General features: G+C 43.9%; 1 protein-coding gene across 1 annotated transcript; it reads left to right on the forward strand.

Moving 5' to 3' along the window:
- Window positions 1-1552: 1552 nt before the first annotated feature.
- dand5 (DAN domain family, member 5) lies at window positions 1553-2629 on the forward strand. Its single transcript, XM_069697145.1, has 2 exons — window positions 1553-2014; window positions 2330-2629. Exons 1-2 carry the CDS (start codon window positions 1553-1555, stop codon window positions 2627-2629), a joined length of 762 nt encoding a protein of 253 aa, XP_069553246.1.
- The last annotated feature ends 12592 nt before the right edge of the window (window positions 2630-15221 follow it).

A 15221-nucleotide genomic window follows, 5' to 3' on the forward strand; every position in this document is an offset into this window, starting at 1 on the left:
AAAATATATATTTCCCGCTCTATCCATCTAGATCACAATGTTAAGAGCTGGTTCTGGGAAACGGACATGAGGAGGAGAGAAGGGAGGGAAAAGTGGCACCGTAACTCCCGGGTCAGTGTATGAGAAAGTCAAACACGCGTTTTTATCGTAACAGCATCGGCTAGTCCGCCTACACCGGCCGCTCTGTGATCAGGTCACGGGTGACAGAGCACAATGGAGTCTAATGGTGTAATGATGGGCCGTCAGGGGAGATGCTGAGAAGCTGCTTGTGGCAATAAATGGACAGGAGACTGCTTGTTTACACAGGGAGCATAAACTCATTATTACTTTACAGTCAATGATAACAGAAACACCTGCCGAACACAGTCGATGAGTATTTTGAACAGTGTTAGGCAGCAAGTCTGTTTTTTTTTTTAAATAATTCTTTGACGAAAAAGTCATTGATCTGCAGGATAAAGACCGAAGTAAATTATCTTCAGTAATGAATATTTGACTTCTTTTTTTTTTTAAATGAGCTGAAACTCCTAAGATGCAGGATGCAAAAGAAGTTTGCTTGTTCATTTTGCTTGTGATGAAATACAATTGTATAAACTTCAAGGCAGATCACCACCAACCCAGAGTCTGGTTCTGTTGGAGGTTTCTTCCTGTTAAAAGGGAGATTTTCTTTCCTGCTGCCTCTCATTCGAATTGTTGAATCGTCGGGTTTCTTACTATAATGTTGTAGGTCTTGCACAGCCTTCAGATGACTCGTATGAGTAAAACTATATCGAATTCAATAAAATTCTTTGAATACTCTTTTAAATGGACATGACTGTCCTTTGGTTTTTGCAGTCAGCAGATCTCACCCATTTGAACACATCTGGGAGATTGTGGACTGACATTTTAGGCAGCTCAATAACAAATATACCTTTGAAATATCTTTTGTCAAAAAGATGTTTAAACCTCCTCTTTGTAGACGTTTTACCAAAGTGCACTGAAGCTGTTCTGGAGACCCATAGTTATTTTTTCCAATAATAGTTCAAAGGACTATTGACAACCTTTTTATCCATTTCATTAAAAACCTTCAAATAAGTAAAACTCAAAGCTACAACATAACTCGCGTCCATGCAATCAACTCAGATTTCCTTATTTTAAACCTCAGAGGATCAAACTCACCTTTCAGATGTTATGTTTTTATGACTGTGTTTTTAACACTTACCTTGAAACTGAAATCCTGTGTCTTGGCAACCATCCACGACCTGGATTTTTAAGCTTGGTGTGATGTCTGGGCCGGTGTGGGAATTGCGACACCTTCTTTGCGTTAAAACGCAGGTGAGAACTGGCAGCTACCTTCATAAAAAGGTTCCCTCCGCCTCGCTGACCAAGCACTGACAGCAAGGTTGCCATCTGGAACCTTGGACCACAAACCACCAGACGAAGATTTTTTTTTTTAATTGATTAATGTAATTATTTTTTTTTAATTTGCTTAATTTAGATTTTTGCACAAACTCTGAAAATATTTGCATAATTTCAGTCTCTTCAATTTCTGAGAATTATTGACTTTTTCGTCAGTATGGGTTTTCTCTTCAGCTTCATCTTTTTGTCGAGTTGTACGGCTGTAGCTGTTACGCTTCCTTACAATACTTTTATGAATGGCTCGAGAGTTGAATTTGAGTCATCTGGCAGCGGACCAGATAACCCCGTCCACGGAGTAGTCAAGGTTGTGCAGCTGGACCCGCGTGCTCTCGCCCAGTCAGCGTTCTTCAAACGAGGACTGACCCCCAGAAGAGCTCACAGCTCCAGATTGCCCTTCCCTGCCTTCCTGTCTCACGGCCGCTCAGGTCAGGGCCTGTCCTCGAAGACCCCTGTGAGTCCACTTCACAACCTGCGTCCTAAAACCCCCACCGACACGGAACTGAAGAAGAAGCAAGGACTGCACATGTGGCAGAGAGCCCTGGACAAAGGAGGCAAGATGTCCCTGCCTGTCAACCTGAAGGACACTAAACAGACATGCACAGCAGTACCGTTCACTCAGGTAAGAGGCAAAGAGTCTTCTATGTCTTCTGACTGAATATTATTTCCTTTCTTTTCTGTGCACACCGAAACGTTTTTATTCAGATGAGCGATTATCTACAGAGCTTTGGCAAATTCCCCACTGTTAGGAAGTGTTGATATTTCTGTGACAATTAGAGAGATGTCTGTTTACTCATGAAGCTGATTACGGCTCTGGTGCTGCATTAGCTGTGTTTTTTTTTGGGTTTTTTTTTTACCCTGTCAGATGTAAAGCGACATCAATTGCTACTGTGGCTGTGTTTACCCGGAGCTTGACCCTCTCTTGTCATCCTCCCAGCACGTGACAGCTGAAGGATGCGGAACACTGACGGTGCACAACAAGCTGTGTTTCGGCCAGTGCAGCTCCCTCTTCGTCCCGTCTGGGGGGGAGTTTGCCGGGCTTAGTCCTGGATCGGGGGCCTTCCACCGCCGGGCCCCCTGCTCCCGCTGCTCCCCGTTCAAAGCTCACACCATCACTGTGACTCTGCGCTGCAGAGGCCACGTTCGGGAGAAGCGGGTGATGTTGGTGGAGGGCTGCAAGTGTGAGACGGGCCGCGAGGAGAGGAGCGCCGAAGCTGCAGCTTCCACACATGTGTAGCTGTGTTACAGCTGATATAACAAGACTGTGTGACTCTTTATTTCCTGAAAACAGTCGTTTGTGAACGTTTGAAAAAGAAAATGGAGGAGCCGGTAAAAAAATTTTTACATTTGGATTGACACCCTAATTGTAATAATCAAATGACTGCCAAAACATTGTTTGATCATTATTCTGACAATAGTAATTATTATTTGCATAATGTACCTGTATGTTTATGTCTGAGTCTGAATGTGTTATTCGGAGTAAAATACTCTGGTGGCTTATCCCACCATCGATTTTTGACAAATTGACCTGTATTTTGGTCATGCTAATTTTTCTGTTGCGACAGATGAAGCTGTCCACACTGGACTTATGTTGAAAAATTTGTTTAGATTAATCTAAACTGAAATATTGTGATCTGTAATATTGTCATTAAAACGTCCTCTTTGTCCACATTTCTTTTTTTATGGGCATTGCTAATTCAATTTCTACCAACACTGTTAGATTCACAAGTGCAATTTAGTTTGCATGCAGAGCTTAAGTAAAAACATGACAAGCATTTGTTGTTTTTTCCACCCACTCTTGTATTCATGCATTCAAGTGTCAGCTCCTATATTTTATTAAAAAGCTGTGTTCCACAGACTTCCAGCACGTAGCACTTACATCTGAAAAGCACCGAACTAGAGAGCAAACGAGCTATTGAGCACGGGTACTTAGCAGTAAGCAAACATAATTGTTTCAGCATGGACCCTTGAATTATGTATAGGAACCATCTATTCTCATGCCCAATCTCTTTTCAGGGCAGTTGTGGGAATTTGAACATCATTCACCACAGATGCACTTGAGCAAGTGGGCATGTGTGATTGTGTGTATGTGCTTTTTTTTTTTTTTTTTTTTTCAGTTAGGGCCCATAAAACCTATTATTCATTTATGTCCTGGCACCTGGACCTGGTAAAGTGAACTCATCCCACACATCCCTACATACATTCCCAGAGGAGCATAAAGAAGGGGGCTCTTTACGTTGCCTTGGCATGTTGTCAAAATCGCTGCTTAGATGGCCATTTGCATTCACGTGGGCTTTCTGAAAAAGTGAAAGCGTTCATTGCACTACGGGGGTGCATTGAGTCCCTCGGATTCTATTAGCATGTGATTAACATCTTGGGTTGATGGCTATATTTTCCAAGATTGATGGGACAAATATTTGCCCAGGTCTTAACTGCGAAGAATTAGGGGCCACTTTTAATCAGGCACTTGTTTTTTTTCTCGATATGCAGAACGTGGAGAGGGTGAGAGGCTCCTTCTGATCAAATGCAGCTTTTTTAGCTCCTCATAGTGAAGAGGGTTTTTGTAAAATGTCAGAATCTGAGTAACGTATAACCAACCCTGTGCTGTATTTAGTCATCCCTCTCTGGCATTATGTAATGGTGCCCTTGCTAATAATCTACCCACTGCGTTCCTGTATGTGTGATGACATTGGTGACGAGAGAGTCATGATCTCACTATCTTCTCTCTAAAACACTGTACCGCTCTTCTTCCAATCTTTTGTATTTTTTTTGTATTTTTTGGGGGGGGAAAAAGAGCTAAAAAAGAAAGTGGGCATAGTGGAGGGAGGGGAGGGGAGGAGGAGGGTGGTTGTTGATTGAACAAACAAGGTGCACAAGAGAGTGCACCACTTAGCAAGACAGATGTCAGCCCCTTTTGCATTGTGGGATCCGGCAGAGCACTCCTGTGTCATTAAGGATGGCCTGGTTCCCATGGCGAGGGGAAAGGAAGGAGCGAAAGGAGGAGGGCCCGCTGCCAAGTTCAGCGCCTCGGGGATCAGATCAGCGTCACGGGGTGCTAAGTGGCCTAGTTAGCGCTTTAAAACGCACAATGAGCTGCCTGCTCTTTCTCTGTGTGTGTAGGCCTTTTAACTGTCAGACATGCAATCGGTTGGGAGGTATGCATGATGGAGGTGTGTGTGTGGGGGGGGGGACTCGAACAATATCAATTCAATCAAGGTGTATTAAGGGGAAACTTAATTACAGATGGAAAAGTTTTACATCGATTTTTTTTTTTTTCCCGACAGCTATAGGTAGTGATGATATGAGGTGCTTATTGCGGTTCTTATGGTCAGAAAACAAATATTAGAACAGTGAACAATTTGGATTGAGGATCAATTTGATGTCCTCCACGCCACACAACTCTACAGGTGATTTGTTCCTACACTCAAGTGGGGGAGTGTTTCCTGAATTTGCGCTACGTTCAGGCACAAAAAGGACTTGGTTATTGGGAAAGATAATAGTTTGGGCTAAAATGATGACTTAAATTGTGTTGTGCACTAAACTTACTACTTCCTTAAAATTATGCAACCTTTGTTGCTAGGAAACAATAAATGCAATTTAAAAAAAACAAAACTGGGCCCAACTCGTGGTTAGAAACAGGAAGCAAATAGTCTCCTGCACCCAAGTTTGCTGTTATATCAAACTGCCCACCCAATCTATCATCTGAACCACGTCACTTCAAGTTCAAGTTGTGGTTTGTCATTCGGCCATGTACGAGTACACAGCTGAACGAAATATCCTTCATCACAATCCCAAGGTGCTACTACGAGATAAGAATAAAATAGAAGTCAGAAAAATACATTTTAAAAGATGAGAGAAACACATTAAAATTAAAAAAAATGACAGCAGATTGTGTGAACGGCTAAAGGTCGCTTTACTTTGAATTGTAACCATGGGTCAAAATGAGAGGACCATCATTTGATGCTTAAGCCCTCCCTGCTGATTTCCTGTGTGTTTGTCCGTGTTCATAGCTATGGCTAAGTAGTCCAAACAGTGCCAAGATAGTTTACCAGCTGAATAGTGTTGGACAGGGAAGCTCCACCAGACTTTCGTCAGCCACTTGGGGCTCTGCTGGAGCTAAACCATCACGGTAGTTTTGGACCAGACTGGACTGCAGATCAGGCTCCTAGATCTGGCATCAGCAAGTGAGGGTGAACAGGGGCCCATCAGGCACTCCCTGGAAATAAATCTGGATGGCGACGGGGTGCGCCAGGAGGAATATTTGCAACTAAAGTGACGACCTGTTAAGTTATAGGTGAGACGACGTGTTCTCACCTAAGTCCCAGCAGTACAGGTCTACCGCTGTAGGTGTCAGGCTCTAGGTGAGAGGGTGTCTGTTCGGCAGCTAACATCTACCTCCCCTCTGATACGGTGGTACATGCTCACTCTGCGGTGTTAGTCTGGACCAGCTGGTCAGAGTTGGCTCTGCTGGAGATGGTGCCCCGGGCTAAGCCTGACAGCCTACTGCCATTCTGTCTGGCTGCCAGCCCGCCTGCCAGGCTGTCTGTTGGGTGCTGAGGAGGACAAAGATAGGTGCAGCCCTATCCACATCAAAGTTAGTTGCTAGATAAAAATCCTATCAGGTTTTAGTATCTGGTACTACTACCACAGCTGAAAGCACAACAACTGCTTCTAGTATAAAGTTTGTCTACGAGTACCCTTTTTCATGTTTGTGTGGTGTTTGCTGCCCAGACACTGTTATTCAAACCTCAACCAGAACTAAGACAAGGGATGGAAGTGCTGTAGATCAGTATGTGTACAGCAGTCATCCAGAGGAGGCACATCAGGGGAGAAGGATTTATTATTTTGTTGTCATGTGGTTTTACAGGAAGTTGGGGCACAGCTTGATTTAATGGGCAGACGAGAGAAAGAGAGAGAGGAGCACACGAGGTTTGACGAGGCTGGAAAGTTGTGGTGATATCACTTGAATTTACCAATTGCAGTGTTTGTGGTCAGAGATATTTTGCTTTAAAAAAATATTTCGAAACACGTTTTTGCGGGAAAGTAGTTGCTGAATGTAGAATTAGACATTGATGCGGTGTTTGGGCTATTTTTATCATTATTGTTTTGAGTGCTTGAAATATTTTACGGCTGCATGCATGTAAAAATTGTATGTTATTGCTCATGAGGGTCTGAAATGGACTCAAACATGATTTTCAGCCGGGCTACATCATCTGAAAGATGAAGTCTATAATTCTGGAGAAAGATTGTTGGTGAATTACTTTTTACAAATATGACCAAATAGGACAAAACAAATTGCCCACCTATCGAGCAGAAAACAGAATCTGCAACTGCCTTCTTTTTTAAGGTCTTTCCAGCTTTGTAAAGTCTGACTGATGTCAATGTGGCTGTTGGCACTTGCGAATATTGGTTCTCCTGAACATCTCGTCTTTGGCTGTTTTCTAGGCTGTTTTCAATATCTCTACTTTTTGACGAAGTCATTATATGAGGGTGGATCAGAACGTTTAGAGATAGAGTCGGGGCAAACTATAACCTTCGAGAGTAAGTAGTCCAAGCTTCGTTGCTTGATCAACATCAACAGCTGGGTTACACATCTTTCTGTGACCACTTGTACCTTAAACCTGCGCAGAGAACACACATCAAAGTTTGTGTTACATTTTTGGGGAACAGAGAGAAAGTGACAGGGAGTCTAATCCAGTGAGTAGACGGAGCCGGGCAATGATTGTGTTCAAGTCTGTGTGATAGCACAAATCAAAGTGGGTTTCTTTTAAGTAACGGAGGGTGGTTACTTACATTATACAATATATTTCACTTATTTAACTAGCTTACACGATGTAGGTAATGTTGCTCAGGTCATATTTTTACATCATGATGTCTATCTAAACCTAACGATGCAGTGTTTGGTGTCTCAACCTAAGACAACCTTACTTATCTTGACTAGGTGATGCAGATCACGACACTGGCACCGTATCCTCTAGTGGACTAACGGGTGTATTACGTACTTTGGTGTAAAACTGTGTTAAATATTTCTTTATTTTGAATTTTCATACACATATCACCAAATGCGTCCAAAGACACAACCCCTTCAATTTGTAGTTTTTCTCTCTTTTCGCTAAAGTCGGGTAGTTTAGGAAGACCGGTTTTGCACCCATTGACTGCTTTCCGGCAGACACATCGTTGTGTTTGTTTGCGTTGTGCATATGACTGCACTTGTGATTTTAGCCTCGGTGTGGCAACATCAGTGGTTGAGTATCGAGCTGTCAGTAAACCTTCTGCTGGAGTGTGATGATGATAGCAATGTCGCTGTGGCAGGTGCGGTCCTGCATGCCATGCAGGTGATGTCTCTCATGCTCACTTAGCTAATGACTCCAATTAAAGTAATTAAGAGCTGGCATGGTGAAACCTGCTCAGCCTCGCTGCCAACCCATCCTCTTCACCAGCGCACATCGGCGCCCACCTCGTCCCACTACATGCCATTATCCATTGCACTACTTCTGCTCTCCTGCCCTCCATTCATTTTTCCTCTCATGGGCACCTCACCCTCTCCGTTATGCCACAACTGTCCTGTGCCTCTGTTCCTGCGGAGGCCTTTAAAAGAAACATGAAGCCTAAAATCGGCTAAACGCTCCACTCGAGAAGCACTTAAGAGACCCTCAGCTCAACTTATTGTCACACAGACAGCTATGGAAGGAGAAGAGCGGAGGCCGGGTCCGGCAGGAGGAAGAGGGGAGTTAGAGAGGGAGAGGGGATGCAAGCCAGGTCCTAACGAGGGGACAGATAATAGTTTTGTTTTGTTAGGGGCCTTTCTTCAGTGGGGAGGGAGTTGAAATGACACGCCACACATGGTTTTTGGATGAAGTGGGCAGACGGAGGGAGGGGAGGGGAGGGCTGCAGGCTTGATGCAAGAAGGGGGAAACTAGAGGAGGGGGGTTGCAGCACAGAAAAAGCAGTCATATGTAGTACTGAGAAAGGCTCCAAAAAGCCGCAGTCACAAAGCAAACCTGGAGTCTGCTAACTGGTTTGTACGCTGATAAATTCAAAGCTCCCATGAAACTTTGATTATGATCATGCATTCGCTGCCCTCCACTTCCAGGACTTCTATAAAAACTCAATGTCAAAATACACATTAATCACAGAGTCCACAAATTCCAACAGTGGGAAAGACCGCTCCGGGCCAAGTTGGAGACACAACTTTGGCTACTGGGCCTGGTCAGATTTATCAAAATTTATGAAACAGCAAACATACGAATCTCTCGTGTCTTGGTGTTCTTTCAACACTTGGAATCCCAGACTGACAGACGATGTGCCTGGATTTGTAGCTGGCGTGGCCGCACAAGCACTTTTCCAGAATCTCATTACAATTTCTGAGAGAGAAAGACTTTGATGTGAACCCGAGGTTCACCTCCCCCCTGTATTCCTAATGTGTTCACCCACTCCAAGCGCATTTCCCTTTTTTGTCTTGAACATTTTACCAGAAGCTTGTGTGAGAGATGTGATTGAAGCCCTTTATAAAACAACAGATATGTGTAAAAGTAACCATAAAAGCCATCGCTGGGATGAGCTGCAATCATTTTCTGGTCACAGTGAGAAACATCACTGGCGACATCGAAGACAGTCTTTCACGGTGAGCCGGAAGCAGGAGCCTCATGAAAAAAACCACCATCATCAAATTTACAGCTGAGCACACTTTGGTAGTCTGGCTACTAGCAGCATCAAGCAAATTTTCCTGGTGGACTGTCTGTTTGAGCCAGACCGGCGAATCACCTCCAGGAGCCTGTCACCACTTCCATGAAGATAAATGGTATCATTACACATCATGCATTAGCTGATCTGGAATCCACTTTCGGCTCTAAAGTGGAAATGGCTTTGGACTGCTCTGAGCCATCGGATGGCACTAACAGAATGGGTGACAAAACATTGGTAAGTCGTTTCGTTACAGCGCTCATAAGGATACAGCAGCGGACTACTCATCAAAAAACAAGTTTCTTTATTTTGAATTCCATTCATGAAACTCACGTTTCTGTTCTTACTGCTAGGATCAATACCAATAATGATACAATTTATCCAACACATTTTGCCAGTCATACAGTAGATATCTGTCAGCAAACAGTCATCCTCACACTGGGCAGAGGAGGAAGAGTTTCATGCCAGTGTGTGAGAGAGGGGAAAAGAGGAAGAGTGATTGAGAGAGAGAGAGACAGACATACACATAGGAGGTGGGGGTACAAAGGGGGAAGCAGTGAGCCAGTGTTCAAGAGAGATAGGCCAAGAGAGAAAGCGAAGGGGGTGTGTGCATGTTTGAGTTTGTGTGGAGGGGTACAGAGGAGGGGTGCAGGTGGCATGGAGCTGGCGCAGGCCTGGCCCACTGTCCCCTGGCAGTGCCAGGCTCCATCTGTCATCAGCAGGAACATCTGCAGCCCAAGGTGCCCTTGTCACCCAGCGTTAGAGTAACGAGTTTGGCGTTTCCATTAGTCCAGGGCCTTCGCCCGCCCGGCCGGCGCTAGCCAAAACCCTGGCATTTTGGGTGTGAGCTAGTGTGTGTTTGCCTGAGTGAGTGCGCGACTAGATATGAGACGGTGAGAGGGAGAATGAGGGAGCGAGCCGGGGGTAACTGGATTTGTTTGTCGGTGTGTGTGCGTGCGTGCGTGCGTGTGTGTGTGTGTGTGGGGAGCGCCGAGCCAAAACAACATGGCAGTGCAGAGCGTTGACCCAGCTGGGCTGAGCCGGCATGTCGAGTCATGTCCCCTCCTGATGTGTGCGTGCCCAGTGCGCTCACACCGCTGCCAGGCCCAATCTCTGCGCCTCTTTCCTTCTCACTCTCTCTCACTCTTCGTCCCTCTCTCATCTCTCTGTCTTCCATCTGTCCACCTCCCTCTTATGTGCCCTCTCTCCCTTACCTCTCTGTACCCCTTGTAGTTTCCTCCCCCCCCTCTGTATGCAGAGTCCTCTCACACTCGGAGTCTATACTAACACTCTGCCTCTGAGCGCTACTCACATTTTTATCTTCCACGTCCCTAAAAAACAGATGGCTTCTTTGCCGGCTCCCTCTTTTCATCCCTCTCTCTGTGCTCTCCTCCTCCCTCCCTCTTGTCCTGTGTTTCTCTCCATCCAGCTCTCTATCACTGATCCTAACTGGCAGTCCACCTGTTTATTCTGTCTTTTCCCCACTCTCTAATTTAAAAAAAAAAAAAAACTCAAATAATTTTTCTCTCTCTCAAGGGCAATATCGGGATTTTATTATTACTTATTGTAGTTATTACTTTCACATGACATTCTGTTAGGACTAAACATGGTTTACACAGTTCAACAAGATGGCTGCGCTTTGTGTCTGCACCACATGGTGGCTCTAACGAGCAGCGATCTTTCTTAATAGTAATGAGCCAGTTTTGGCTGCAATTGTGTCAATTACCCACAGAATATTAATCAGACAAACATGAGCACATCAGAATAAGATAAGATTGATTATTCTTTTTCATTTTTTTATATTGCATGCAGGCGTGCATCATAACTCATTTTTGATGGTATCTGAGCTTTCAGCCCGAAGGCCTGAGAGAAATTAGACACCACTTAATAAAAGCACCACATTTAGGACTCACAGTCCAAGCTAGTTGGAGTTTCTGAGCATCTCTGATGTGTGAACTTGTGCAAACGTGCACTTAAATACATAAATATTCCTCAGGCAACATTCGCTGCAGCTTTGTTCTTTGACACTTCAAGCCCGACCTAAGTTTTATGTTATAGTAAGATTTCATTTGCCCTATGTTTTTTTAAAATTTATTTTAATGTTTTTTTGCTTGGCCTGTCCTCTAAAGGTTTTTCATCCCCCTATCAACACTTAAAAAGTGTGTGGAGATGGAGTGAGTGAGATAGAAAAAGGAGAGCCACAGCGATATAAAGAAAAGGGAAGCGACAACTGCTAATCAATAAGATTTCTCCAACCTCGTTTTTTTTTTTTTTTTTCTCTCTCTCTCCCCCTGAGGCCCGCGGCATTCAAGACGAGCCAAGACGAGCTTGGCATTGTCGAGCACGCCTTAAAAAGAAACACCTGCGAGGTGGAAGACTTAAAAAACCAGAAGAAAAAAAAAAATCCTGCTTTTCGCAGCTCTTAAAAATGTTGGCAAATGTTCCATGGGTTTTCTGGGAACAAAACAGTAAAAAGAAAGAGCTTCCATGCAAGTGAAGACAAAAGGGGATGGTTTTCCATAGAGATGGAGGTGTCATTACACTTGAGACGGTTGCCAGATTTGGACTTATCTTACCCCCCCTTTCCCCACGCCCACCCCCGTCCTTGTATCTATACCATCTTAGTTTATTATCAGTGCTCGAACAGTGTTCGGGAAACAAATAATGAATAGTAATATTTAGCTGTTGACAAAATATGTTTGTGGCTTTAGTGGGAGATGGGAACGGGGGAATGTGGAGGGAGACAAAGATGGAGAAAGCCAGAGAGAGAGAGAGAGAGAGAGAGAGAGAGAGAGGAAACTGGAAAGGGGGGCAACTAAAACAGATGGCACTCTTGGCATCCACCTCTCTCTTAAATCTGTTTCTGCTGTTTTTCTCATGTGCACGAGGCTTTAACCCTGTGGTAACCTGTGTCCCAGCCTGACCCCGAACCTAACTGCTCTGTGTAACAAGCCTGCGGTGTGTGTTTGTGTGTATCTGTGCATGTTCATCTCTAGTGCGTCTCTGTCTGCACACTCTTTTAATCGGCACCCTATGGAAACGAGTTTCAGTGTTTGTAAGCCTCACTTCCGATTGCACTGCATCGGCCTCGCGGTTTACCTGAGAGCTGCTCGCGTGTTTGCAGGGAGCGTCGCCTCGACTCATCTGACTCTTATTCCAAGGTCATAAATTATCTCTGTTTCACCGCAGGACCTAAAGTTCACTCATATTCCTTAGCTTCCCTATAGACACTTAAAAAAAAACTAAAACTGACTTTTGCCTAACATGCAGAATCAATGATTAGAGCCTGACCGGTGTATTGGCTGACCGATTTTATCTACCAATCATACATATATCAATACTGGTGTAGCCTATATGCTATACAATACAACAACTTTTATTTTACAGACTGTAATTCAGAAAAAGCTGGTTGGTGTAATATATAAATTGCTGTATTGGTGTTTAAAAAAAAAATTATAGTCATTTATACTTTTAGATTTCCAGGTTCAGTGCACTGAGGTCAGTTTAGACAATAAGGTTTATTTTTACAGTATAAATATCCCGCCACCATTCTGCTTTATATCGGCACCAGCAACAAAAATCCTAAATCTGTCCGGCTCTGTTGTTGATCAATCAAAGTGTTGACTGATGGATGTGAATTCATCACTGGTGAAATGTAATAAAGTAAAACAATCAGTACAGCTTCAATATACTTGGACTTCATTTTTCCATTTAAAGCTACTTTATACTTTCAGAGGGATAATCATATTGATTAAGCTCTCTATTTGAAGTATTTAAATTATCACCATCTCAACCAACTACAAACTTGCATATTAATAGATCCATAATAATGTTCCAGTAATATAACAGTAACAGCATGATATGTACTTTTTGTGCAATATGTGGCCACATTTTGTTGTTACAAATACTTTTACTTTAGTCGCACATGGCTTTTACATGGTATTTTCGCTTTGTGGTATTCCAACTTATAGTGGAAGGTCCACCCTTCATACTACTTTGTCTGTCCACCCCTAAAATTGGTAGTACTTTTCATACGGCGCATGTTTTTGACTGCACTTGTTCAATTGGTATGTTCTAAGCACCATATTGTCAGTGCTCTTCCATCAGTCCACGCACTGCCAGATCAGATAAATATCTTTCATTTTCTCAGTAATAAGGCTTAAAGATTTGCCTGAAACCTGAGGAAATATTTTTACTGTTGTTGGGAGAAATTTCCTAAAACATATTTTAGGCAGAATAACTTTTTTGGACATTAAACGCAACAATGAAGAACTGCAGCTCGTAACCGATGGGAGAAAATATTCTCGTACGGTTCAGACACCTGGGACGTCTGCTGTGTATTTAGGCCGCATCCGTCTCCGTGGGAGTAGAAACATCCATGTGGTGACTCCCATACATGCTCCCATAGACAGACTATAGAGTTCACTGAATGCACATCACTTATATGTGGGGTGCCGCAGTGCTGTGAGCTCATTTGCATAATCTCCCATTTAAAGAGGGATGTGCTGGAAGCCGATGGTGTGTGTGTGTGTGTGTGTGTGTGTGTGTGTGTGGGGGGGGGGTTGGTGGTGAGGGCCGGGGTGGGGAGGTGGGAGGGTGTACAAAGTGCCCATTGTGCAGTCCCAGGATAGGGAAAGTGCCCTGTAGGGCCCTGTGTGTGTGTTTGTGTTTATCTATGTGTGTCTGTATGTGGGAGCCACACCTGTCAGGAGAGCCTGAGGGAAGCAATGAGACCACTATAATGAGTGTGTATGGCTCTCTATATATGTGTGTGTGTGTGTGTGTGTGTGTGTGTGTGTGTGTGTGTGTGTGTGTGTGTGTGTGTGTGTGTGTGTGTGTGTGTGTGTGTGTGTGTGTGTGTGTGTGTGTGTGTGTGTGTGTGTGTGTGTGTGTGTGTGTGTGTGTGTGTTTGTTTGAAACAGATATAGTCAAAGGGATTTCATTAAGACAGACAAGAGCATTAAAATCTGTGGGCCATATCAATCTTTTATGTCCTAATTGTTTCCCTTTATTAATTTGGCTGGTTACCATGCCATTTTCTCTTTTCTCTTTTCTCTTTTCTCTTTTCTCTTTTCTCTTTTCTCTTTTCTCTTTTCTCTTTCTCTGTCTCTGTCTCTGTCTCTGTCTCTGTCACACGCACACACACACATCCACACGCACGCACACACACACACACACACACACACACACACACACACACACACACACACATGCACACACACACGCACACACACACAGTCATGCATACTCCCACTCACTTTCTCCCACATTCAGCAGTAACCACACTTAGCAGCAGCAGCAGCATGATTTGATTACTTCTCTTCATAATGCCAAATCATAATCTACCCAAGACGCAGCAGGCCGATCGGATCAGTCTGGAGAAATAATGGTGAAATCAGATTTTTTTTTTTTAGAGAGGGGGGCTTTCGAGGAAAAGAGCCCAGGAGTGCTGAAATGGCTGGTGGCTGTGTCTCTAATGGTAAAATGTAATGCTCAGCAATCTGCTTAATATCCCCACCGCACTCGTTAGATTAGTGAACATTAAGGAGATTGGAAGATTTGCACTCTTTTGTTTTTGTATGGCGACACGGGGGCACTGAGACTATACTGCTAATGACGGGGAACAAGAGGTACGGAGAGGCTTTTAAATGGATGAGGGGGTTACTGAAAGCTGAAGCTGGTGTCATTTCAAGCATGGAGGCTGTGTGACAAACAGGTCGACAGACAGGAATGAAGACACAGATGAAAATCATCTCAAAGGAAGCAGATATGGTTACATCAGATATTCATTTATTGTTCTCAAAAACAGCCACTAATACAGCGAGAATAATGTCTGAACCTCCACAACATCACTGTAAATTACATTCTTTCTTCAGCAGTATGGGAAACAGTAGCGGCCTAAAGTTGTCCCCTATTAATGACTAATTCCTCGGCTGGTTTGGCTCAGGGCGAAGCAGTGTGTGACCACCACCGGTTAAAGCAGGGCCGTGCTGGGATTCAGGAACGTTATCGGAGCTCAAAGTCCTAATTCCACACTGGGAATTCTGCCATCAGTAACATAATAAGTCCACTTTGGATGTGAGGGACAGAGAGAGAAAAAGGTTTCTTTTCTTTTTTTTTCTTTTTTTTACTCTGGAGTCTTGGCT

Source organism: Brachyistius frenatus, unplaced genomic scaffold (assembly GCF_029030835.1).
Source record: "Brachyistius frenatus isolate BFR_SWC_R1_liver_20210118 unplaced genomic scaffold, ASM2903083v1 Contig_23, whole genome shotgun sequence".
Taxonomy (NCBI): Eukaryota; Metazoa; Chordata; class Actinopteri; family Embiotocidae; genus Brachyistius; species Brachyistius frenatus.